This window comes from Hibiscus syriacus, unplaced genomic scaffold, assembly GCF_006381635.1.
Source record: "Hibiscus syriacus cultivar Baekdansim isolate YM2019G1 unplaced genomic scaffold, ASM638163v2 tig00112206_pilon, whole genome shotgun sequence".
Taxonomy (NCBI): Eukaryota; Viridiplantae; Streptophyta; class Magnoliopsida; order Malvales; family Malvaceae; genus Hibiscus; species Hibiscus syriacus.
In genome coordinates this window covers 1,720,218-1,747,239 of record NW_024063267.1, presented here as the reverse complement: position 1 = coordinate 1,747,239, position 27,022 = coordinate 1,720,218, and the positions used below count along the sequence as shown (strand labels likewise).

The 27,022-nt window shown below is 36.3% G+C and overlaps 2 protein-coding genes, 2 non-coding genes and 2 pseudogenes across 4 annotated transcripts; 4 read left to right on the top strand and 2 right to left on the bottom strand.

Annotated features, from left to right (window-relative positions):
- Positions 1–2,963: 2,963 nt before the first annotated feature.
- TRNAF-GAA lies at positions 2,964–3,036 on the top strand. The gene has a single exon. It is a non-coding gene; the product is annotated as a tRNA-Phe (tRNA).
- LOC120175364 (putative ubiquitin-conjugating enzyme E2 38) lies at positions 3,026–6,428 on the top strand. The gene is made up of 7 exons (XM_039181994.1): positions 3,026–3,175; positions 4,042–4,179; positions 4,285–4,806; positions 4,887–4,950; positions 5,254–5,393; positions 5,508–5,819; positions 6,049–6,428. The coding sequence occupies exons 1-7, from the start codon at positions 3,122–3,124 to the stop codon at positions 6,295–6,297; spliced, it is 1,479 nt and encodes a 492-aa protein (XP_039037925.1). The 5' UTR covers positions 3,026–3,121; the 3' UTR covers positions 6,298–6,428.
- Positions 6,429–9,805: 3,377 nt separating this feature from the next.
- Positions 9,806–16,827, bottom strand: LOC120175363 (annotated as a pseudogene).
- On the bottom strand, positions 13,710–13,790 carry LOC120175688. The gene has a single exon (XR_005521268.1). It is a non-coding gene; the product is annotated as a small nucleolar RNA J33 (small nucleolar RNA).
- A 4,835-nt stretch (positions 16,828–21,662) lies between the features above and the next one.
- Positions 21,663–22,373, top strand: LOC120175365. The gene is made up of 2 exons (XM_039181995.1): positions 21,663–21,850; positions 22,163–22,373. Exons 1-2 carry the CDS (start codon positions 21,728–21,730, stop codon positions 22,262–22,264), a joined length of 225 nt encoding a protein of 74 aa, XP_039037926.1. The 5' UTR covers positions 21,663–21,727; the 3' UTR covers positions 22,265–22,373.
- Positions 22,374–24,368: 1,995 nt separating this feature from the next.
- Positions 24,369–25,181, top strand: LOC120175396 (annotated as a pseudogene).
- Positions 25,182–27,022: the final 1,841 nt, after the last annotated feature.

Genomic DNA, 27,022 nt, shown 5'->3' with positions numbered 1-27,022 from the left:
TACTCACATATATATATCATATATATGTTAATAATAAATACATATGTTATTCATGTACAATCAAATTATACATATGTGACATATTTATAAGTTGCTCTTTTTTTTCAACAATTGGGTGTGACTCTGTAAGTTTCTGTAACATTAGTAGTAATAATTAGAATTATTCTAATATTACAAACAATGAGTGATATCTAGCAATATGTCATTGTTACCTAAGTTACGGGAAGTCATGATTCGACATAACATGTCCGTGACTAACTCTTTTAATGATCTCAAGTCTAAGGATTATACATATAGTTGTCACTATGAGCAATATCGTGACCATCACATAATAATCCAAGACATATGGTCATAGCAGGCCAATCCAATATATTGTTCTCTAACAATGTATTCATGTATTAATTTTGACATCTCTATGTCAATGACAACTCATTGTCATCAATCAATAACATGTTAGTCTTAAACGTATTATTACTATCCATGCTCATAATAATACTTGACTAAGGATCTTCTAATAATAATCACATTAATTTACGGACATTATTATCTTTTAGTTTATTTAATGCACAAAAATACAATAAAAGAAAACAACGGTAATTCCTTTATTTGATAAATACGGTAAATAAAATATGTCAATACAATCATCATATGATTGGTCTTTGGACATACTCTAACACTACCATCACAGACCATTCTCAACTCTTACAAACCATAATCGGGTCAAATCTAATCATCCAAAATGGGTAGTATTGATACTCTACTTGTAGTATTGATAACCCATGGTCAAGTATCGATACCAAAAATAGCTTTGAAGTCCTAAAAAATAGCCCAATATCGATCCCAAACACTTTCAGTATCGATACTCTCCCCAGCAATATCGATATCCCCTTTCTGAAATCCTTAATTTTATCCCCAATTCATCCATTATCGATACATAGCGATACTGGAACCCCGAAATGGTTTGTTTAGGCTCAGGAAACATCTAAAAATCACTCTAAAGGCCATAACTTGGTTATTAAACATGTCTTAAAGCTATAGGAAGTTATTTAGGGTCTTAAGGTAGCATAAAAACACCTTCTTTACAACTAAAATGTCCTTTGATCATAAAATTATGTATAAACCTTAAAATGCTTATTTTCACAAATCCTAGAAATTTCTCATATTTATGAAAGTTTTAACACTCTAAAGGATTAGAAATGCATTACCTTGATGTTTGAATCCCGAAATTGAACTCCTTGCTTAGCCACACACTTCTCCTTGGTGATTTGTATGGAAACCCCCGCTTTTCTTTAGTTAGGAATAAACCAAGGCTTTGATTCTTTAAAACTATGTTGCAAAGGGGATTAAGAACAAAAATGAAACAAGAAAAAAGTTTAAAACCTTACCTTGGAACTATGGCTAATTAGATAAGACGAAGGAAGAAGAAATGAAGAAGAAAATGAAGAGAAATAAATAGGATGAGATATAAAACCCTCATCTTTGCAAAATGAGAAAATTGCACAATTAGTCCTTCTTTGTTTTTCTACAATTTAAAATCTCCTTTTTAAGGTTAATTGGGCCCAAAACAAACCCAATTAAGTCCAAAAACTTTACTTATGAATTTCATGAGGACCACTTACCTGTCGGGTAAATCCACAACTACTAACCCGGAATTTAGGATGTTAAAAATAAGATAATAAATTTATAAACTACCAATAAGTTATATTGAGACCAGGATAATCTTATATTGATTACCTCAATTATTATACTCTATAAACAACTTTATCTTTTATTAGATATGTACTACTTATTTTTTAAAAGCAAATGACATTATCACTCATTCAATCTGAACTTCTAACATAATTTTTCGTAATAACTAATTAAATTTTAAAATAATTATCAACTTTTACAATAAAAAAAAATATACATTAGATCTTTGCTCTAAACCAACTCTTAATGAAAGTTTTCTTTTGTTACGAAAGTTTTTATTTTCAAGTTCGGGTTTTTTATTAAGAAAATCAGTCTCGTTAAAATCTCCCTTTACTCAACAACATTGGTCATGTGAGAGGAAAAAAGTGTTCAAACTATATTGAATTAAATAAATCATACATCGTTCAAAATCTCAGAAGAGATAATCTCGGGACAAATCGAGTCAAAAAACAACGAAGACAAAAAATGAAGAGCCCGTTTAACTAAACAATCAGTAACCACATTGTAAGAACGTTGAACTAAAGAAATATGAAAACCATGAAATGACTTAAAGCGATCTTTAGCCTACTTGAGAAACATCGTCGGCATAGGTATATCTTCATCATTGCGAGAAACTTACTAACCAAGATAGTAAAATCAGATTCAAAATGAACATTAATCCAACCTCGTTCTATGACTAAATTCATCGCAACAATGAACGCGTGAACCTCGGTCAAAGCAGTATCAGACACCACACTTGTACTGCGCAAGTCTATCCAAAACCTGGCCTTTGTGGTCCTGAGCAACAACTCCCACTGCAATAATGTCTCGACTCGGATAAAAGGAGCCATTAACAGGTGATTACTAATGAATACCCAAAGCAGCAGGAATCAAATCAACAAGACTAGCAACCCCAACGGAATTCAGGCCTTGACATGGTGCCGATAAGTTATTCAAGTTCGGGGGTTACGCTTGTATATTTTAAATACTTTTTATAGTTTGGAATAATTAAAATGTAATATTTATTTATATTTTTTAATCTCTTATAATGTATAAACACCATATAACACAATTATTTGAATTCAAGACCTTTAAAAAATAATATTTGTTTTTATCACTAAAATTGTTTAATAGATGTTATAATTATACTTATAATTTTTTTTTATTTAGGATTATCCAAGCATTTTTTTTTTCATACTTTCCCCTTTGGGTTTAGGTAACTTTGGACTCTACATTAAAAGCCATCCAGCGTTGATAAATGTACACAAAAAAATGATTCATCCGAGTGCTCTGTAGCGGGGATAGCTCAGTTGGGAGAGCGTCAGACTGAAGATCTGAAGGTCGCGTGTTCGATCCACGCTCACCGCAAACGCATTTTAGGTTTTCCCCTCTCTATAGAAATTGTTTTTTTAGCTTTTTCCGAGTGAGTAGGGAAGATCAGTCTTCTTTTTGTATGAATCTTCGTGCCGACGACGCTTCGATCTCCGAGCGACTTAAACCGAACCAGGTTCTTTCTTTTTTTAACAATTCTTTAATCAACCCAAAATATTATATATGATTTTTCCCCTTGCGTGCGTTAACGTATGATTACGTGTGTTGGAGTGGATGTAATTTGGTTTTCGTTGCTTTTTGATCAATGATCTTTTGACTTTGACTGACGGCTTTTGATCGGAATTTTCCGTGTGCTAGTGTCTCTCTTGCTAAATGAGCTTCGTATGGAATTCTTTATATGGATTTTTAAAGTCTGTTTGGTTTCTGGGAAAATTCTCTCCACGGGGGAAAAAGTGGAGGTCTTTACTCTCTGTTCAAAGAGAAGCTGAAATAAATTGGTAGCGAAGAAAGTGTTTACTAACTTCCTTTCGCTTTCTTGACATTTTTATCTGCCGCCAAGAAGAGCCGTAGGTCAAGTTTTGTTTTTTTTTTCGATTTGCCAAATTGATTTTCATTTATATTATCTGTTTCTTTCGTGTATACTAAAGAAAAAGCTTCCATGTAATATTTTTGCATGCAAATGTTGATTTGGCAATTAGTATTTTTAATGATTTGATTGTAGTTTTCTTGTTCTTTTCAAATACTGAAAGAGTTAAAATCTGCTAGTGAAGGTTGGGTTCAGCATTTTGCACGATAAACTTCTTGAGAAATGTTTTCTATGCATGAAGCTTGAGACAAAGCTATCATTCTGTTTTTTTTTTTTCCCAATCTCTAAAGAATGCTTAAAACAGATGTTGAGGATAAGCTATTGTCACTATCAATTTTCCAAGTTTTATATAATTGTATTACACTATTTGGAGCCTTGGATATGCAACTCTTTTAAGTTTTCACTTAAAATATTTTGCTTTAACTATATGTTAAGGAACCAATCTTCTTGTTTAGATTCTTCTTTCTGATGCAATGGATATTGAACAAGTTGAAGATTTGACAACGGTTTTGATTGGTTCTGAGAAAGCTGGAATGGACAGCAAGGGAAAGACAATGATATGCTGTGAAAAGAAGTGGGAAGACAATGTGAAGGTATGTTTTTGCATTTTTCAATTAGAAACTTCATTTGCCCTTGGCACAACTTTAACTTTATTTCACCAGTTGTTCTTTAATTGCATTTACGATTTTTTTTTTCAGGATTCTTCAGCCAGTGATCAGGGAAATTCTGTCAGTATAGCAGGGTCTGAGGATAGTAACAATCCTTTCAAGAGTTCTACTTCAGCATCGATCAATTCGAACAATATCAATAGTACTAACTCTTCCTATGCTGATGATGATGAGGCCTGTGATGAATATGCTGATGATTTCTCTGATTACGGTGGCAATGATGATTTCTTATATGAAGATGATTATTCAATTATCCAATCCCATTTTGATAGTGTGGATCTTCCTCCTGGGGTAGAGGCTTCAATTCCTTGGTTGAAAGACTCTGTTCTGCCTCCTTCCCTGGGCGAGAAAGCCACGACATCAAATTTGGCTGATGGCGAACTGAAGCCAGCTTCTACCTATACTTCAACAGTCCCAAGAGAGTCAGTGTCAGATTGCAAAGAAGGAAATGAAGAAAATGGGGATATGCAAAAGTTTCTCAGTTTCAAACATTTCGATGTTGTGGATGATTTCTCAGACCATCATTACAGTGATATAAACTCATCAAGAGGGGTGAGTATGCATCTTGTTTCTCTGTCATGCTAAATTTGTCCTTGTTAATATAATATGATTTTTGCACTTTCTATTGATAGCAACCAAAGGAGTGGGTGAAGCAAATACAAGAGGAGTGGAAGATTCTGGATAAGGACTTACCAGGTGAGTTCTGATATATGGATACATTCTCTGAAATCATGTGTCTTTATCATAGTAATTGGATAAGTAATTAATTGTTGCTCATTAAATTACTTTATCAAGTGCTAACTATTGCCATAACTGAAATTATATGAACATTCCTCAGCTGAATAACATCTTTAAAATTATGCATATCAAACTGTGTGGGACAGGTGCATTGATTTCTGAAATTTGTAGCTTATCTTGAAAATTACTAATTTTTGCTTCGTAAAACCTGGAGTTTTTTTGTTTGAATGGCTCATGCTCCCTCTCTCCATTCTTCTACAGAAACTATAAATGTGAGAGTTTACAAAGGAAGGATGGATCTCTTAAGGGCTATCATTATAGGACCTGCTAGTACTCCATACCACAATGGCCTTTTTGTTTTTGATTGTTTCTTCCCTCCAAAATACCCCCATGAACCGCCGGTATGTTTAGTGCGTATCTGTGCACTTCCCAAAAAAAAATTGTTCATGTTAGAGTATTATTAAGTATAAACTTATTTTACGGTGCTCAAGTGATGTGTGGTAATTTATTGTCAGATGGTTTATTACTACTCTGGTGGTCTCCGGTTAAATCCAAATTTATACAACTGTGGTAAAGTATGTCTAAGCCTTTTGGGCACCTGGCATGGAAACCTGAATGAGATTTGGGTTCCAGGGCAATCAACCATGCTACAAGTATTGGTTTCTATACAAGCTCTTATTTTGAATGCTAGACCTTTCTTTAATGAACCCGGGTATGAAAGTTTGTATCCTGGGGCTGAAGGTGAGAAGAAGTCCAGGAAGTACAATGAGGAAGTATTTATTCTATCGTTAAAGACGATGATTTACACGCTAAGAAAACCACCAAAGGTATCTTTCAATATCTAGTTTATCCATTAATTTTCTTCTATCTTTCAATATCTAGTTTAATCTTCATTGCCTGTTTGCCTTTGTTCAGTCATGTTTGTTAAGTATAATAGTTTTACTGTCCTTTTTATGCTGTCGCACTGCAAGTTTTTTTTCTATGCTCAATGTTCTGTAAAATTTACATTCTCGACATTTTTTCGTCCTGATCGAATCAGTCATGTTTTCTCTGCAGCATTTTGAGGATTTTGTTACCAGTCATTTTTGCAACCGTGCACGTGACATCCTCGTGGCATGTCAAGCATATGAAGAGGGTGCTATGATCGGCTCGGTTGTGGTTAAAGACGGCGTTCCAGACCCTAACAAAATTGTACAGGGTAGTTCTGAGGAATTTAAAGGAACAATACCGAAGATGATCAATTTGATGGCTAAAGAGTTCGTGAAAAACGGTTCAACAAACTGCAAACAGTTTCTGGCTAGCTGAAGCTGATAGATCTAAATAAGATGATGGGATGTGTTAAGCCATTATAGAAGCTAATATAGATCTCTTTAGTGTACACCTTTTGGTGAAACGTAATTTTGTCGAACTTGGTTATGACTACTTTTGGTTTATAATCTTGAAAATACGAACTCAGTGATCGACCATTGAAACAATACATCCCTGATGCTGTACAATAAGCAAGGATTGTAACAACCCAATTTTTTACAAAATAATAGTTAATTGAAATTTGAGGTTAATTGTAAAAATTAGCGAAAATTGGGGATTAAATTGAAAGATTTTAAAATTTGGAGTTTGTTTTAAAGTCAAAGAAAATTTAGGGACTAAGCCTTGAATTTAACCAAAATAATTAGGTAGATGTGGGTGTTATATGCGTGCATTTGGTTTTTGAAAACAGAAACCAAATGCTCCCAAATTATCTTCCCTCAACGCCTTTTCCGATCACGATTCCGGCGCCGTCCGAATTTCGATCGTCGTTTTGAAAACACCGTTGTGTTCATCATCAAGCGAGGAACAAACCCTTCAAATTAATTGAAGTGAAACGCTGCCAAATGTCGGGAATTTTCAGTCAAAGCATCGTCGTTTTTTTTAGCTCTATCGCCGGGAAAAACTTAAATTCACCGCCGATCGTTGTTCCGTTTACGACACCTCCTGCACCATCGTGTTCCTTGTGTCGTTGCGAGTCCGCCGGTGTCAACCTTGTTCGCCGTCAACGGCGGCGCGTGAGGAGGTGGAGCAGTCAAAGATTCGACCGAGTTGAAATACGAGCTCTCCGCCGTTCAAAAAATTTGAACCGATCGTTGTAAGTATCTCGAAATCGCTCAAAATAATTTTTAGAAATTTTTCCTGGAATTTTCCGACATCGTGGAACTGTTCACGCGCCGCACGCGCCGACGCAGAGAGAGTGAGCTGCTGGAAAACCGGTTTGACCAGTTTTGAACCGGTTTGACCGGTCTGAACCGGTTTGACCGGTCTGAACCGGGTTGACCCGACCCGACCGTTGACTGTTGACCGTTGACTTTCTTTGACTAAAACTTAAAATGGCTTTGACCAAGCATTAAATGACCGTTTATCTTTTCCGAGTATACCTATCCTGATAGTTTTCGATGTGCCGAATCCGTTTCCGCTGTCCGTTTTGTCAAATTCGAACCCTAAGGCCTCCAAATCTATGGTCAAAGTGGTTGACTTTGACTTTGACCAAGAATCTGAATTTTCGGAAAGTCATACTTTATGTTTTTCGACGTCCTGATTCCGATTCCGCAATCCGTTTGGCCAAATTCAGACTCAAAATGCCCCAAATTGATAGTCAAACTCAGAAAATGCTTATATACTTAAGAATTTTAGCTTTGAACAATTAAGTAAGATTTGGGGCTGATAAATTATTATTATTTGAAGGTACACGAGACTCACCGGATCGTTCAACAGCTCAACCCAGCTCTTCTAGATCAGTTAAACCACGTATGCCAGTATTCACCCGTAAGACTCGTAAATTTTATGATTTTAGAGATTTATTTATGTTACCCATTAGTAATATAGTGATATTATAAATTAGGTTCGAAAACTGTAGCAGAGCGTGGTGAAACCAGCAATCAGTAGATCCACGATTTGAACCTATTATCAAGGTGTGTTCCCTATTTATTACTGAACTGTTTTATTTGTTTTAATATGTGGTACACTGAATTCTTTGGTTACCGTATTGTTGATGCACCGATTTAATGTGATGATTTATGGATTATGATTGTTATCTGATATTTGTTTTGAAATGGTATATAATTACCATGTTTATGGTTTCATGGAATTTATAACACGGTGCAATTGAATTTTTGGAATATGAATTTATAAAGTACAGCTCTGATCAAGCTGGAAAATTTTACGGACTTAATGTGACTCTTAGGTAGGCTCTGCGGCCCTGAGATCATTCTCGGGTAGGCCCTGCGGCCCTAAGATGTGTTCTTAGGTAGGCCCCACAGCCCCCGAAATCTATCTTGGGTAGGCTCTCAGGCCCTAAGATGTTCCCTTAGGGTAACGTTTTTTTTAAAAGAGATTTACTGCAGTATAATTTTATGAGACTTATTGGACTATGATTTGTTTAGTGTACCTATAGTGATTTTATGGTAATATTGGGACACACTGAGCCTAGCTCACTTTTCGAAAAATGTTTTTCCCCTTTCAGATACTGTTGGTTAGATACCTTTGATTGAGCACTTGGAGGATTAACATATCACTTGAAGTATATCTGATTGTAATGTTTTTACCTTGCAAGTTGACTTTATTTTGTTAACATGAACCTTATTTTAAAGTATGAGATTTTAATATGATGACACTTTTGCTATTACTATTCGGTTTATCGTGATTTGATTTTTAAGATATGTTTTAAATTAATTTATTACCTATTGGTATTATATTTACAAGTTGGGTTTTGATAGTATGATTTATTATAATTTCATGTCATTTATAATGTGATTTTACATTGATTTAATAACGGTTTCGGAAAAATGTCTTTAAGAATCATAATGTGATCCACTAGACTTAGTCGAAACGTATAGGCAGGGTCTAGGGGGTTACAAGGATGGATCAATGAGCGGGTGTGATAGTTGTCTCCTAAAAATTTTAAATTCCTATACATATTTTTACTGAAAATCTGTGTCTTACCTAAAATTTTATAAATTTATCTTTTCTACGTTCTAACATAAAATTCTGTGTCCAAGTTAAAAGTGTGACCATTTCATTAGGTTAATCATTAAAATTGATACCACTTTATAATTGCAGCGATAGCTGCCTTTTAACTGTGATAACAGAAAGTGGAAACTTCCCTACAAGTTCTGACATGTGGTGCCACTTAGTTCCATAAGTCCAAATTTATTTATATTTTAGCTACCCCAACAACCTGCTTAACAATGTAGACCGTTCTTATTATTGTGTTCAGAAATGAATGAATAAGAAATTATGATTCGATTTGATACAATATAACATAATTTAAGTGGTAAGTAGCTTGATAATGCTTAAGAAAGTTTTGTGTTCGAGTCATTGTCTATGTAGAAAATCTTTTCTGAGAGATTCACTAACCAAAATAAAATGTATAACTCGTGTCAATCCGTGTCAAGGTAAAACCTTAAGAATCAAAAGTACAACAAAAAAAATTAAGAAAATAAAGATATGGTACTTTGGAGTTTTTTTTTAAAAAAAAAAAGGTGTTACAACACATCTGTAATTTTTTTTCCATAAAAAATCAGGCAAAATTTGTATTTTAATTGTTTTCGCAAATATTCAACACTATCCCTAACAGAATGAATAAATAGATAAAAAGAAAGGTAACGTGTGAGTGAAGAAGACCTGTTGTATTTCAGACAAAAGAATAAGAAATATCGTACAATCTCTAAGCAAAGTACAAAGCTATAATGGCTATTGGGAAAAGTTCAAAATCAACGTAGAATCGATGTTCCCCAGAAAAATTCGAGGGAATAAACAAAATGAAATGAAAAGAAAAAAAAATTAATTACAACAAATCTGATGGAGCTGGCCATTATGAACATTATATATCAGTATGATGGTGATCACAGTCGAACTAACGGCATGGCAACAGGCAGCATCTCCTCTCTCATTCAAGAACCTACCATAAATCAACTCTGGTTCGAATAGTCTCGCGATGAATACCTACCTGCAGAATATAATGCCAAGAAACCAGTAGCAATCCATGACATTGCTTAAGTGCTCACTGTTTGATTAAACTGTTCCAAGAAAATAACAAGAAGCATTTAGAAATCCGTATGAATGGCCTAGCGTGCCGCAGGTTCGCGTCTTCTATAAAAACATGGCATGTAAATAGCTTCAGCAAGCACCCAAGCTACATGGGAATACTCCCAAAGCTCCCCTACTTCTAAGCTACGACAATTCAATCAGCAATGGCCTAAGAAACTTGGAAGACAGACAGTGACATTCTACATCAAGGCTCGAGAGGACTTCAACGATAAACAATTTGTCTGATTCTAGCCTTTTCTACAGCTAGGTATTCAAATCAGAACTAAGGTACTTCTATATTCTACGATAAATTGCTAAGAAAAAGAACAGGTCTCAACCGGAAGTTCATTAGTTTGAAATTATCTTAAAACACAGCAATGAGAGCTTCACCAAGTACCACTGTATAATTGCAGCAATAGCTGCATTTTAACTGTGATAATGAAAAGTAGAAACTTCATATGGTAAGCAGACAATAGACAGGACAGGTTATGAAATGCGATTTTATGTATGTTTCCAGCGAAAGTGAACTGAGAATGACAGGAGGGTCATTACATCTCAAGCTTGTCGCTTGTTTTGGACTCTGAACTTCAACAAACATGTATAAACATGGATGGACCAACAACCAAATCAAAGCCTTTAAGGGAAAAAAAACATCTCAAAATGGAATGCACAGCACAATTGCATCAATCAAATGATTTACTAGAATTTTCAGACCACAATTCCAAAAATCCAAAATGACTGATTGAACCGAACCGAACTCGGCCCTAACAGTAAAGTAGCAAGAGGCTACAAAAGTTTGGCATTCATGGCAATATTTCATAAACCACCGTCCTCCAATTTCTATCACCCAATAATATATAACCATTATCTGCGGCCTGCTGCATGACAAGTCAAATTCAAAACAAAATTCAACAGAGCTTAGGAGCAGCATGAACCAACCTAGCTGCAACTTATTCGAACAGATGAAGCTAAAAAACTTCATGGTCCACAAACAGGGTCAACTTTACCTAAAAGAAAAAAAAAAAATCCCATAGCATGTTATATCATTATGATGCAGGAAATTAGTACCAAAGCAGAAAGAAACAATTGAATGGAATTCAGAGTTTTAAAGACAGTTATGTACAAGAAAGTGAAATTATGGACAGAAAGAAATTACAGCCTCTCATTTGGGAAATAAATAATAAAAAACTTCAGAAAGAAAAAAACAAAACCTAAGAATATGCATAACCAAACAGCATTATGCTAAAGTATAACTCTACCCACAAATCAAATAACCCCTTAGCATTTAAACTACTAAATAAATAAAGTCAGGCATCGGGGTAATTTTAATCTATGTCCGGGCAATAGAAACCATAAAAGAGACAATAGCTGGTAAGTTACCCCAAAATACTAGTCAGTGGATTTTTTCCCAGAAACAATCTGGAAAATCCGCAGGCCCCTGCTAAATGCTTCATTAAATAAGATCCTCATCTGCATTGACTGAAACCCAGGCATCCAAGACAAAAATGCAAGTGGGACCATAACAAGAACTCCAAACATTATATCATATAGCCGAGCTACAGAAACCACAGAATCTCAAAGGCGGGTGGACTCCAGAAATGGTCGAAGTACTTGAGCAATTGACAGAAGTCCCCATCCAGTGGGAATAAAAGCCAATAAACTGGTAAAAATGTCAACAAATCTGAAGGCCGTAAACTCAAGCAGTGCAATAATAAGTATTCCAAGAATGACGACCAGGAACTGAACCATCCGAAAATATATATGTTCCTTAGCAGCGTATTTGTCCCGAGCATATGAGATTACCAGATAAACTCCAAATGCCACGAAAATGTAGATTCAAGACAGCAAGTAAACAGCAATACTGATACTATGAGCAGCAATACCCAATTGGAACACAATCCCATACTGGAAAAAGAAAAATCGGAGGTCTAATATTATCTCCAGTAACTTTCCCCAGAGGCCAGTTGTCCTTAGATGATCCTGCTCCTCATACCACCACTTCTCCCAGCTTTGTTCAGCCTTTGAAAACACACCACCACGGTACCAAATCCAGCCCATAAATTCATCAAAGTCATAAACAGTCTTTAACCAATCAAAACCAGAAGGATTGAATACAAAGGGGGCCATAAGCCATGACAGAACCAGAAACCAACTTGAGATAGTCAAAGCTATGTAAACAAATGTGGCTTTAGCTACAGGGCTGTGAGATGCATAAACTGTGAGTATGAGACCAAGCTCAACAGCCTTTATAAAATGGCTACGTGCATACAGTCTATAATTTTCTGCAAAACCCTTGTGCTGAACAACAAAACCAAGGCCAGTAGCACGATACTTTGCACCACCATGAAGGACAGTCCGGCCAAAGTAGTGAGTACGGGTTCCCATGGAAAAGGTGTAGAAAACAGATGAAAGCTGAAGCTGCATTGTCAAGAAATCCCAGACAGCTTGAAGGAATCCATGCTCAAGGGAATTCTCCATTATCATTGGAAGAGCAGTGAAAAGACCAAGTTGGATGATGAACTGTTGATTTAAGATGGCACCAAGTGCTCTATTGTTGTCACTGTTGCTAGCCAAAGCAGAATTCTCAACACCACTAAGAGCCAGATAAAGTCTGCCCCACAGAAAAGCAAATACAGTGAGAATGACCATCATTGTATTGAAAAAGAAACCCACGGTAGTATAAAAGAATGACAGCATCCTAAAGAAGTCCAGTCTATGACCCAGTCGATAGACATCTCTGCTGAGAACTTGCTCACCATTCCCACTGGCAACCTTGGCCTCAAACATAGATATTTGATTCATCCCAACATCCCTTCCTTTACCAACCTGGATGTATTCATGATGTGTGACATTGCCTCCTCGCAAAGTACAATTAAAGCCCGCAAAAATGTCCTCACTGATATTAATTACTCTGGAAGCTTTACTGATCCCACCCCGAGTCAAAAACCAAAACCTGTCAAAGACATCTGGGTGGCCATAATGCATTCGGATTTTCAAAGGATTTGCCAAGACACGCTGTCCCAAAGTGACAAAACTTGTTTCTTGAGCTGACATAAACCAAGCAAGTGATGAAACAGAACCAGTAAAAATGTGCTCCCTGACTCCTAAGATAGTTGGCTTTCGTATACCATAGTTGCGCCTGTATTCCTCCAAGAGATTGCGCATTTTCAATGCCTCCTCGAAATAGTTGTCTTGGTTCATGTCAATAGTTTGAACAGCATCACCATGGGTGAAGATAAGGGCATGGTTTTGATTTTCTGGCTTGCCCTCTCCAAGCTTCAATGGTCCAGGCAATTTGACCCGATATATCTCCACCTCCTTCTCTGATTGCTGATCATACTTCACTAGAACCGAGAAATACTCCTTCTCATCCCTCCCGGTTGAAACTTCATCAACATAGGCAACGCGAAGTGCTTCATGCTGTTTCATCAGATACAGGATTTCCTCGGCATGCGGATCCTTTTTGGCCTTCTGAGCCCCATAAATCTGGCAAGCAACCACATATGTGTATTTCATTAAACACGTGCCTTGCTCATGGCCCTTGAATAGCAGACCCAGAGAACTACTTGCTCTGCTTAAACACCTAGAAGGAGAACTCTTAGAGTTGAAACTATCCAAACCACCATCCCTCCGCATAGAACCAAGTTCTCGTGCCCCTTCTCTAATATCCATCTCTGATGCAGAATCAAGGAAAGCCAGCATCTTCAGAGCTCTATAATAGTACATCATTCCTCTGACAGTGCGTGAAAGTGTCTGGCCTCTATAAGATGCCCAATACCTCAGATCTCTCATCTTGGTTGTCCATATCTCATCATCCTTTACCATTCCCTCCCGTCACATTCTTTCCATGAATTTTTTCCACTCATCGTCATATATGGTCTGCAAATAATAAAGGATCGAAATCCCATCTTCATTCTCAGTTCGGAGTTGTTCTCTGCTATATAGCACCTCTTCATTGTAGTAAGGAGTGAAGACACTAAAAGCCATCATCTTCTCTACTTGGGGAGCATAAGGCATGTTCATAAAGAGCGAATTGCTAAAGAATGCAATTCTTCGCCTAGCCTCAAGATTAACTGGAATATTCTGCATAGAATCCCTGGAGGTAAGAATTGTATGCAAACGCCTAACTTGCCGATAGAACTTATCATCACTGGAGTCAGGTAACTTTATAGCATTTTCAAACAGCAACCCAGCCATGGCAGCAGGGTCACGAGGAGCCAATCCATCCTCCCTCAGCTGTTCCATGTTCCTTTTGTCTTTGAAAAAATCACGGACAGCAATCTCGTAAAGGGCCTGCAAAGTATTAACCACCTGATTCACATCCTTCTTAGGTTTAGTCAAAATATCAACAAGTTTTATCAACTTCATATGAAGCTGGGGTAGAGCAGTCATTCTAAAGGTCTTGGTGAACTTCTCAATCTCAACAGAATGATCAATTTCTTGGAACAGATAAGTGAGGATCGAATGCTCTTCAGACTGGACACTGAGAATTGCAAGCATCACATGCTTGATACTGTCATACGCTTCAATAACTGCACAACGTCTATACTCATTCTTGCATATTTTATACCAAAGCCACTTATCAGGAGCATCAACCAACTCTTTTGCCTGGCTGAGGGCAAGCAACAGCTCGTTACATAGCAAAAAACATGGCCAGCGAACAACCCGAACATTCCAAGAATTCGGAGGCAGCTCTAGCAGCTCAACTTCATGATCAGAGATGATATCTTCTTCCCTGAAAATGGTAATTATCTCATTCCATATCAGAGCAAACTTGTGAGCCTCAACCTGGTTTGATTCAAGCTTCCTGAAAGGACGCCCAAGCCCATAACTCAGCTTCAACCGGTGGATAGCATCATTAAACTTGCTCCTGAATGTTCCTCTGGCATTCAATAACTGCTCTTCAGGCATCAGATTGAACTGAATTGCACTGGCAAAGAACTGAAACCTTAGCTTCAACTGTTGAATGTTCCTAATCTCACCTAAGTGCTGGAATAACCCCACTCCGGCTCCCACAAACGAGGAATAGATTGAATACCAAATCTGAATATCCATCAAATAAATTAAGACCACAGGCAACCACAACAAACCAACAGCGAATCTGTTACTTCTACCAAAAAACTCGTGCCACTCATAATCCACACTGATATTCAACATTAGTTTGGAAGGCCTAACCATTGGTTTGATCTGTAAGAAATAACTAAACGCAAATTTCGTAGCTAACACCAGTATCCAGAACAGGGTATACTTAACATTATCAAGTAGCCCTTCCCTTAATCCCTGGCCAACAAAACTCTTACTCTGGAACCACCAAAACAACAAGTCAAAGATCTTCCAATTCCTCTGCTCAATGAAGTTCCTAATCCAAGGAATCACAAACAAAGCCAATGCCAATAACTCAGGTAACACATAAACAAAGGCTATTTGTAATAAGAGGCGCACCCTCCTATCAGCCTCAGCAGTCCACCTTCTACCATGGTTATTCTGCCAGATCCTTGCATAACAAACAGGGAAAATCACGATCCATGCAGCAGAAACCACCACCTTTAACACCATCCTAATAACAAGACCCAATGTTTCTCTCGACACACGGCTATACTGCATCCCTGCATCTAATAAAGCCTGCAAAAACCTCATCGCACTCCATGTAATAAACAGTGTCAAAATCTTAACCCGACAATTTCTAATTGACAATGCTTGCCACGGATAATCCCTCTCTTCCCAAGCCACAATAATTGCCGCCTGAAGAAACAAAAACAGCATCACCCAAAGCCTATCAAAAGTCCTGTAAAGATTCCAAAACGATCTTTGCTCAACAAACCCAGTTTTCCCAATATGCTTACTCTTATTGGAAGTAACAAAAAAATTACTGCCCACATCAATCGGCCACTTGAGTTTCTAAAAACATCTCTTACTCCAAAAATACTCATTCAAATCATCATAATTCCTCCAAGCAGTATGCTGTGCTGTTCCGTTCTTGCTGCTCTCAACTTCAGCCCTTACAGTCTCGTATATGGGTTTCACCACGCAGTTCAAAAACGCGTTTTCTCCGGATAACGACGGCATAACGGGCTGACCAGTGTTCTCATCGATGTAATCTTCGAGAATCTTGTTCAACTCCATGGCCATGTGGTGGAAGATGTAGCAGATGCATTCGGGCATGAACCGAAGATTCGCAGATTCTCCCCAAATCAACAAATAAAGACCCACATAAAGTAACTCGCGTCGGTGATCAGAGCTAGATCGGCTGCTATCAGAGATCCATATGTTGGATTTCTTGCCTAAGTAAGAGCACCAGCTAGTGTAGTTTTTGAGAAGCTTACGGCGGAATCTACGGAGGACGCTAGCGTCGAGGGTGTCGATGTTTTCCGACGGAGGAGTCAACCGCATCTGAGCGTTGGCCAAGTGGAGCACAAGGTGTTCCCTCTGGTTCCTTACGTTGTCGTGTTGGAAACCGAAGAAGAGACCAAGCCAGTCCAGGAGGTCCATGGAAGGTTGCCATTGAGCATAAGGAGGCTTCCGTAGATCTCCCACGGCGCGTAGAGCGGCGGCGGCGGCGCGTACTTCGGGAAAACGGAGGGATGGGTGGTCGGCGAGCAAGTTGTGGACGGGGATTATGTTGTAGGCCTCATCTTCCGGCGGCACCGTTCGTGGCGGACCCGACTGAGTGCCGGGGCGGTAACGGAGAGACATCGCATTAAACCGAAAAGAAAAACTGAAATTAGGAAGTTTGAACTTTGAAGAAAGTGGCAGCCGGTTTGGATTTTTATTTTTATTTCTTTTTTGGGGAAATAGGGGATTGGGAGGCTTTCTTACGCGTTTAAATTTTTTATTACTTTAATTAAAAAAAACTTTTTTAATACTTTTTATTATAATTATTTTTTGTTTTTACTTTTGGTGGTTAATATTTTGATACGGTTTTTCTTCTCCTTTTCCCTTCTCCCTTCCCGCGTTTCCATATTTTTTTTATCAGTTTAAGTTTTATATTTCAATTTTTTCCACTGCCAGTTTTAAAGCAAATGTTATTTTTTTTTAATTCAAATGAATGATTAAATCAGTCAAATTAAATTTTAAATCCTAAAAACACACGTACTAAAATTATATATATTAAAATATAATTTAAACAATCCCAAAAATGAGTGACCAAAAACAAATATTAGGTTTCTTTTTTAGGGTCATATTAACTCCATGGATTGCCTATCTATCGTTTTCTGGCAATGATTGCTTTCAGAACCTTCCTTTGACTGCAAGTTTTATGAAGAAAAATAAAATGAACACTGTACCTTGGACAATTCAATAAGTATATTTATTCGTGTATCTTATGGTTTGATTCAACTACATATTTATTTGGGGTAAAGTCAAACGCATTTTTTGAATTTGGAGAGAGGGAGATGCAGCCTTCATATGATGTAGATCCGGCAACATGGGGACCCCACCAGCCTCTTGTAATTTAGATTTTTATAAGAAATTCTGGAGCCATATTCCTAGGAGAAATCATGGACTTCCTCTCCCACTTTCATAGTGGCAGGGAAAAAGACAAGGGTTTCAATCGGTCTTTTATCATGTTGATCCCAAAAAAGAATGATTCGACGGGCATCGACGACTTATGACCTATCTCTCTTGTAGGGAGTCAGGGTTGGCCTTAATACCTGTGCGATCGGGGTCTTAGCCCAGGGCAACATATATTGAAAGGACAGTAGCAAAACATAAAATCTCATCTGCAGTCATTGAATTTCATTCGTTAAATAAAATGTGTAAACTGTTTTACTTCTAAATAGTAACAGAAAAGGTTATCAAACGGACCTTGTCTGTTTCGTTTCAATTTGATTTAAAGTCCAAAATACTAAACCTACTACTTTCAAACTCTAGCCCTCTGGCCTCTTAGCTCTTGCTATTGCAACTTGGGCACTTGTACTGCTTGATATCAATATCATATGCTCGACCTTTGCAGGTGTAATCTTCCATCAATCTATCTCTGATACTGGTATGTTGACTTTCTTATGTGTTTTTTTAGTGAAAATGACTTCACTTGATGTGTTTACTCTTCTTGAATTTTTTATTCAAAATTTGAGTGTTTGATCTATTTTGATTTATATTCTGATTGAGAATTATGTTTTTTCGAATTTAATGAATCAAATTCATGGATTTAGCATTTGATTATGATCAGTTTTAATTGAAATATTGATGTTTCTTTACGCACACCAACTGTTTGACAAAATGTTTCTGTGAATTAGTTTTTTTTAATCTAAGTGTGTATTTCATTAACACATTGAGCACCCACAATCATAAATCAATTTAAAGTGGAACATATATATATATATTTTTACAAAGCCATAGCAAAAGAAAGGTAGCCTGCAGCATTCACTTCCAGAAATAGGGAGGATAAACTGATTCTTCAAAACAAATAAACCAGTAAAATAAACTTGTTCTGCAAACAAAGCTCCATAGAACTAATTCTGATCCCTTTGACACCCCATAGCTTACACCATCTTTCTCCCGCTGATCTAAAAACTGACGAGAAAATATTCAACCACGAAAGAAGATTATAGGGGCATAAAATTATTATCTCGCCCAGGTTATTAAAACTCATTGGACCGGCATGTAGGAAGTTTGTATAAGATATTAGCTCGGGTTCTCTCAAGGAGACTAGCACAATGTATCAATGAGTTGTGGCAACAGTCAATTCGTTTTTATGGCTAAAAAACAAATTACGGATTGTTCTTTAATCGCTAACGAAATCATTGATGATATGAAACGGAGGAAGAAGAAGCAATTGTTTTTAAAACTGATTTTGAAAAAGCCTATGACTCAGTAGATTAGGGGTTCTTGGATTTTGTTTTGAGAAATATGGAATCGGGAAGAAAAAACATATGGGTTGAATGAATAAGCTGATTGCTAATTTTATGTGGAGATCCAACGCAGGAAGAGTCATTCATTGGGTGAAGTAGGATAAAGTCTGTAAACCGATAGCTTATGGGTTGGATTTTTTAATTTAAAACTTATTAACCGATCTTTATTGAACAAATGGTTGTGGAGGTATGGGAGCGATGTTGATTGTTTGTGGAGGAAAGTGGTGGATGCCAAGTATGAGTTGGATTGTATATCGTTAATTCCTTGACACCTCCACTCGAGAAATGTCTCTTGGATGTGGAAAAATATTATCAAACATTTGCGAAGGTTGATTATCCTTTTTCTTCCAACCTTGCTTGTGTCGTCGGGGATGGTACAGGTATTGACTTTTGGGAGAATTATAGCATGGAAAGGTTTGCGACTTCGGTTCAAGAATTAATGGTATATGGGTGTGGAATATCAAAATTAGAAGGAACATATTTGAGTGGGAAGTCCGGTTATGAGAAGATTTTGTATCAACAATAAATAAAGTTACTGCTGGAAGTCTTGAATTTGATCGTTTATTATGGAACGGATTTGCCGGTGGAAGTTATAGCCCAAAGATTTTTTGCTCTCTTGTTTCATGTTTGGAGCTTATTGTGGGCGAATATCGCGTCCCCAAAGGTCGAAGCCTTCTTGTGGAAGCCAATTTATTAGAGAATTCCTTCTATAGTGGAATTAGCGAGAGAGGTGTATAGTCTGTAAAAAATACGGCATGTTTGTTGTGCCGCAAGGAGCAAGAGACTATAACTCATCTTTTGTATCATTGTGAAATAGTGTGAAAAGTATGACGAAGGTGGACTGAGCTGTGAAATCTCAAGTGGGTCGTTCCTAGGGATGTTAAAACATTTTTCATATTATGGATAGGAAGAATATGGAAATCAATGTGGAATTTGGTCTTTAAGGAAAGTTTTTGGTCGGTATGGCTGTGTAGAAATGAGGTCGTGTTCAACAATAAATCTACGATGGCGACTAGATCTTCGAGATAGTTCTCCTTAGAATTGGGTACTGGTGTGTAAAAGTAATCGGGCGTCTTTTTTTCGCCGGTTCTTGATTTCGTAAGATATCCGAATGGGGTTTTATCAGGGTGAATGTGTAAGTCCTTATTGGTGCACCTCCGATTACCTACATATTTTTTGTTGATGATAGTCTCATTTTTAGGAAGCAAATGAAGGTGAGGTCCAATCTTTAAAGACTATTATGGAGATTAAAACTGTTCTGGTTAACGTATCAATTTCGATAAATCCCACATTTTTTAAAACTATCGATGAATGCTACAATTGCTTCTGATGTTTATCGAATTTCAGGTGTTCAAATAGTTAACGATCTTGGTTATTATCTTGACTTACCTTCCATGGTTGATCGTAAGAAGAAGAAAGCACTTCTCAAATTGAAAGATAACTTCAATTGGTGAATACAAAGCTGGAGCACTCATCTTCTATTAGTTGGAGGAAAGAAGATTTTCATCAAATCCGTGCTCCAATCTATTTTCATCTGTGCAATGTCATGTTTCCTCCTTCCTAGTAGTTTCTACAAAGAACTAGAGGTCATCACAGCTTGATACTGTTGGCAACATTCGACTAAAAAGGGCATTATTGGTGTACTTGGGATATGCTACGTAAGCCTAAACATGAAAGGGGTATGGGCTTTAGAGATTTCAGCAATCTTAATATCGCGCTTCTTACGAAACAAGGGTGGTTTATCATTTCTAAACCTAATTCACTTGTGGGAAGATTACTTATTGGTGTACTAAGAATGGTTTTTGGTGCTTTTTACAACAAATAACAAAATCAAGCATACTATAATAGGCATCGCTATTTGGTTTCTATGTGGAGCACGAAATAGGTATATTTATGAAGGACAAAAACAAACAGTTTCAAGAGTACTTACCTTCATTTATAGTCACTGCTGTGAATTATCATCAATTTACCCAGCCTTGACTCACCCACATACTCATAATCAAGCCAAATGGGAACCTCCACCGAATTCGATCGTCAAAGTTAATGTTGATGCGAGCTTCATTCAGCAGGAAAACAAAAGTTGTTCAAGTATCATCATTCACGATAATGAAGGGCATATTTTGGGATCTTGTCATATCAACAATAATCCGGTCACGTCTGTCTTCATAGTCGAGGCATTAGCTGCTTTATAGGGAATACAATTTGCATTAGACATTAGACTCAGCAAGATTATAATCGAGGGTGATGCAAAAACCATCATCAACAAATTGAATAGCAACGAAATTGGCCTTTCAAAAATCAGATCTCTCACCCGAGATGCTAAGTTCCTCGTACGTAACTTCCACTCCTGTGATTTCAGCTTCATTGGAAGAAACGGTAATAAGGCAACACATGCAATGGCGGCTGAAGGTCTTACCAGCTCCATAGATCGTTTCTAGGTAGAGGAAGCGCTGAATTTAGTTCTCCAAATTGTAGCTGAAGACCGATGTCTACTTGATCCACCTTGGCACTGTTCTTCGAAGGGGATACACCATTCACACTCATCGGTGAACCCCTGCTTCAACCTTCGATCTTTGACCTTCAATTTTTTATTCTCTTTCAAATTGGAGTGGGTATCAACTGTTGCTCTCCTTTAAGAGTTATGTTCCTCGTTTTTTCTTTATTTTCCGTTAACTAACGACTCCCCAAATATATAAATGCCGTCAAACACCAATTTTTTCTAACAAATTTTCTTCCGCATATTTTTTCTTCTTGTTTTACTTCCCGTCCAAGAAAATAACATTTTTCTTAGCGTTTCTCTCTTTGAACCAGATCTCTTGTCGTCAATCATGAAGATATCGGCCCTCTTTGCTGCTTCCATGGCTGCTGCTGCCTCAACTTCCGCCGCTCTCATCTTCTCTGCCCCTTCTTCCCCTCTTACTTGTAACTCCAATCTTCAGTTTTCTAGCGAGGTAAAACATCGTTACTTTCCTTTTTGCTTTTAGATTAAAAAAAAGGGTTTCTCTCCTTTTGTCGGAAAAGAAAATTTGTTCATAATATGATGATATGATATCAATGTTGTTCGCGATTTTCTTTATTTTCAAATCCGACGTCTTTCTTGGCGGAATTTTCGATTTGAACGTTTGAGAATTCTAGTTTTTCTATTTTCCCCCGTCCCATGAAACCTTCAAATGATTCTTTGAGATCAGACCATTGTTTTTTCCCTTCAATTTATTAATTTTCGAATCTAAGATGATGATTGAACTCTTTTTAATATTTTGCAGAAGGAGAAAGGACAAGAGAATTCTGCAACCCTGACCGAGAAATTTGCACCCAAGTTTGATGGCTTACGGTTCATCGAGACTTTGATCACTGCTCATAGATAAAAGCCCCCGTCACCACAAGCTTCAATTTTTACCCGATTTGAAGATTTTTTTTCTTCTTTTAATTGTTTTGACCTTTTTGACCTGCTGTTGATTGTTAAGAAGAGATAGAATTGTACTAGAAGTTTTTTTTTTGGTTTAAAATGTATTCGATTTAAATTATTAAATATAAAAATAATGATATTTTGATTCCGAGACGGCGTTCTTGAATAGTTCATAAGATTTTTAGTATTATTATTGATCGGCATGTTTGACCTCCCTTCTTTTCTTATTAATTTAATTTGATAATAAACGTTAAATTAATCGGTTACAGTTGTTAATGTTCGAATCTGTGATCTATAAGAACAATAATTATTCTTTCAACCACTGAAGTAATTTAATTTGTATAAATTAATCAGTGTTTCATTTTTATTCTTTCGTATTTTCTTAAATTGTGATACTCTCTTTTAATTACGAGTTAGCTACAATTATTGTGGTCAATTCAACGTATTGGAGCCGACACCAACCATCACTGGACGATGGTTTGTTAGGGGGAAGTATCTCAGAAAAAAGGTCAGTGTTTAGGTGAAGGAAAGGCATGGTGGCCTTCGTTGCAAAAACAAACATGTTTAATTAATAATTTTATTTGTTGTTATGGGAATGAGGGAAACTAATTAGACTTTGGTGTTTTTCTAATGGTTTATTTAACAATTACGAATTGGTTTAAGGGCCGGGTAATCATTTTTTGACGAGCCAAGCGATGATGTTCAACTACGATAGAATTAGTCCAAACGATTTGGTGCCTTGATTTCTTTCGTGGCTGTTTCTGGTCCTATTGTGTGTAAGATTAGAATTTTTTTATGCGCATAGTCGTGGTTGTAGTTGTCTGTGTGGGAGTTTCCCCTCTCATTATTTTTTCCTAATCCCAAATTTTCTAAACCCTAATCTTATCTCTCATTTTAAAATTCCTCCAATTGTATAACCAAAATTCCTTAATTGATTTCCAAAATTCTCTTCCTAGAACCCCAATTGGAACAATCTAACCTTAATTTTTACGTTGAAACCTTTTTTTCAATCCAATTCCCGATTACCGTTTTCAAATTGTGAAGAGTGTGTCGGTACACACTGCCAGTGTACTAGTACTCGAGCAGTTATGTATGGGTACTTATAAAGTGTCGGTACCACAATTCTTTATTGTTTTTTAATACATCTTCGTGTATCGATACAACCATGTAGAGTATCGATACGATATGTTTGATTCATATGGTTTGGCCTTATACTTCAGTTTTTTTTACGTAGATGATGGATCTAAACTTAACACTCTCAAAACAAGTTAAGATGGAATGTAAACATCATATCGACATGAGTTCCGAGAATACCAAGAACGAGGTACATTCATTATAAGTAACTGAAATTGTAATGCTTGTGATGCATTTGTTTTGTCGATACATTTTTTTAAGATTATTGTTTTATTGTTTTATATACATAGGAAAAAATTGAAGTAGTTCATGAGGATAAGATTAGAACTTCTTTTCTAAGTTATCACAAGTTCGAGACACTCATTCAATCGGTGCAAAAAATTGAAAAATAATTTGTTATAATGTATGGCTAATTCAAAATTTTAAAAGGACAATTTGAAATATTAAATGACTAATTTAAGAAATCAATGAGCATATTAACATCGAGTAATGTTAAAAGTTCAATACAGGAAGGTGATTCGAAATTATTCATTTTAGGCAACCAAATAACGAAATTTAATAACCCACAATTAATCTGATTTACTGGATGATATTAAAAAATTTAACATGTTTTCTGCGTTTGGGATATGCATTTTGGGCTATCAATTTGATATGACCTGTGTAGGGTTTGGTGCTCCACCGTTGGAAGATAAATGCTCATGATTTCATGTAGTTTTAAAGGGGTTGTTGAGCACATAAAGATTTGTGTACCACTTGTGGAATTGGATGGAGAAGATGCCTTCACGCATAATCTTATGCTATATATAGTATTTTGCTTGACGTAGAAGCATGGAACTTGTAATAATTATCCATCAAACTTTGGTAGCTGAGATGGGAAACTTTGATCACACTAATTGTTAGAAATATAGTGTTTTGGTGTTTCGATTAAGATTCTCGTGATTCTAATCTGGTATTTCTTTTACAGATTTAGGTAGCAGATGTCCGTTGAACAGTGCTTAGAAGTTGCTAATGACCCTTTAAGTGGAGAGGGTAAAAATTCCTTGAAGAAGTGGGAGAATTCACTGAGTTCTGATGACAATCCCTCCGCCGGTTTCGAATGCAACATCTGCCTCGACTCGGTGCGAGATCCGGTGGTTACTCTATGTGGTCACCTGTATTGTTGGCCTTGCATTTACAAATGGCTTCGTTTTCAAACCATCTACGCTGAACACCTGAACCGTAAACATCAGCAGTGTCCGGTTTGCAAAGCTGAAGTTTCACATGCCACGCTGATTCCGCTCTATGAAAGGGGCCTAATAGCTAAGGCATCAACAAAGAATACTCCGAACCGACCTCTCGGTCCTACCAGTGGCCTTGGCATGATAAGGTCACTTAACACTACCGATGGTCTACAGTTTCGGATGCCATTCGATCACCATGGTTATTCATATCAACCACAAATCTACTACACCCAACAGGGGGTTGTCCCGATTCACCTATGCCGAGTCCTGGTGGCATGGAGATAAGTGTACCAGATCCGGTTATCTGAATGCTCGGCGAGATGGTATACACAAGGGTATTCGGGAACTCGATGACGGATTTATACACGTATCCGAATTCATACAAATCTACTACACCTATGCCTACTCTCACTAATTCATACAAGGGTCTTCTTTTGTTCTGATTTTTAGTTCTCTGCTTTTGTCGGAAGAATTATACTTGTATAGGAGAACAAAAGCATACAAAGTTCAGCCGGATGTAGTAATAATACAGTCTGAGATGTTGCCATCTCCTGTGCTGCTTATAGCATTTATATGTAATTGTAAGTTATATATTTAATAATGTAGACCCTTTGCATGGTTGTCTTTACATATATAAAATCGATTAATTCAAATTAGGTACGAAAAAGATAAAAAAATATTTTTAACTCAATTTATTTAATTTACAAACTTTAAGATTCGATATGTTAGTAGTAACAACAACTTCGTAATCTATACATCTCATGAATATAAACCGGTCTAAACCAAATATAATATAATTTCTTTTAATGTTCTAAACACACATCTTATAAAATAATATTATTTAAATTCAAATCACTTGAGAGAAAATATGTCAAAATTTCATAATCAAATTTAATTTTTTTTATATATATACAATCACATAATATAAAAAATAAAGAAAATTTTAAAAACTTATCTCTTGCTTTTTATCACATCATTTAAAATATTAAGAATTTAAAATGCACCGATCCAAATAATTTAATGTATTAGTGATATTTAACCGCCAAACTATTTTTTGAAAAAAAATATTTCAGTTTTTAAATATTATTTTTTATGAAATTAAATTAATTGAAAATAAATAATAGAATCAATTATACAGTTTTGACAAATTTGCAGTTCTTTAAAATCATGCCGGTCCATTTTTAAATTTAACAACATAAAGCTCAGTTTTTTTAAACAAAATAATTTAATCCTTCAGATAAAATACTTTTTAATTGAGTTTTTTTTTAAATAAATACATTTTTTAATTGAGTTTAAGATTTAAGATTTTACGGTGCGTTTGGTTTACGGAATGTAAGATTATCAGTGGGAATGTAAGATTACCAGGGAATAAGATTACTGAGAATGTTGTATTTTGTGTTTGGTTGGCTTAGCAGGAATGTAAGATTACTATGTTTGGTTAAAAGAATAAAATATTATTAGAATGTATATTTGATCAAATTAACCTTATTATATATTTGTTTTTTTAATAAGTTATTTATATATTTTCTTTAAAAAAATTAAATTCATAAAATTTATATAATTTTTTTACAAAATTAAAAATATAAAAAAATTTAATGAAATGGTAATTTTTTTTAACCTCTAAACTTTATATAAAATTTAGGACAAGATTCGGATACAGCGGCCGAATGTTGAATGGCACAGGCTCATTTGGTATCATATGCATATACCAAAGCATAACATGATCGTTTGGATGGCCATTTTGAACAGGTTATCTACCAGTGATCGCCTACAAAAAATGGGAATAAATACTGCTGTTATTTGTGTAAATTGCAGAAACTGTAATGAAACAAGGGATCACTTGTTTTCCATTTATCCCATGGCTGTCGATCTCTGGAAATCTATTCTTCTACTGAATGGAATGACCTTCACAGCTCTGACTTGGGAAGCAATGGTCTCTCGGGCGTGCTTAACGTGGAAAGGGAAATCCCTTACTACCACAATCTTGAAAATTTCTTGGAATGCTTTTATTTACTTCCTGTGGTAAGAACGAAATCGTAGAATGTACCAAGACCGATCGCGTATGTAACACCCCAACCCGTACCCGACCCGAATACGAGTCCGAGATGTTACATTAACTTTTAAAAACGATTTACTTTCAAAATAATCGAGCATTTTAATTTGTATTAAGAAAATACGACCATATATGGTTCACTTGTGCTTGTTATAAAATTTTGAGTTCAAAAATTCGTATTCGTGAACAGTAAAAATACGATATGAATAGTGAATAGTGAATAGTGCGATGAACAGTGGGGGTATCGATTCCCTGTAGTAGGGAATCGATTCCCCTTTAAGATACTGGAAAATTTTGTTCAAACTCGCGG

Bases quoted from the DNA above. Each gene is read 5' to 3' on its own strand.
- LOC120175364 (XM_039181994.1), top strand. From the start codon at position 3,122: ATGAATCTTCGTGCCGACGACGCTTCGATCTCCGAGCGACTTAAACCG. The intron at 3,176-4,041 runs GTTCTTTCTTTT...CTTCTTGTTTAG, and splicing joins AGCGACTTAAACCGAACCAG to ATTCTTCTTTCTGATGCAAT. The intron at 4,951-5,253 runs GTGAGTTCTGAT...ATTCTTCTACAG, and splicing joins TCTGGATAAGGACTTACCAG to AAACTATAAATGTGAGAGTT.
- LOC120175365 (XM_039181995.1), top strand. From the start codon at position 21,728: ATGAAGATATCGGCCCTCTTTGCTGCTTCCATGGCTGCTGCTGCCTCA. The intron at 21,851-22,162 runs GTAAAACATCGT...AATATTTTGCAG, and splicing joins ATCTTCAGTTTTCTAGCGAG to AAGGAGAAAGGACAAGAGAA.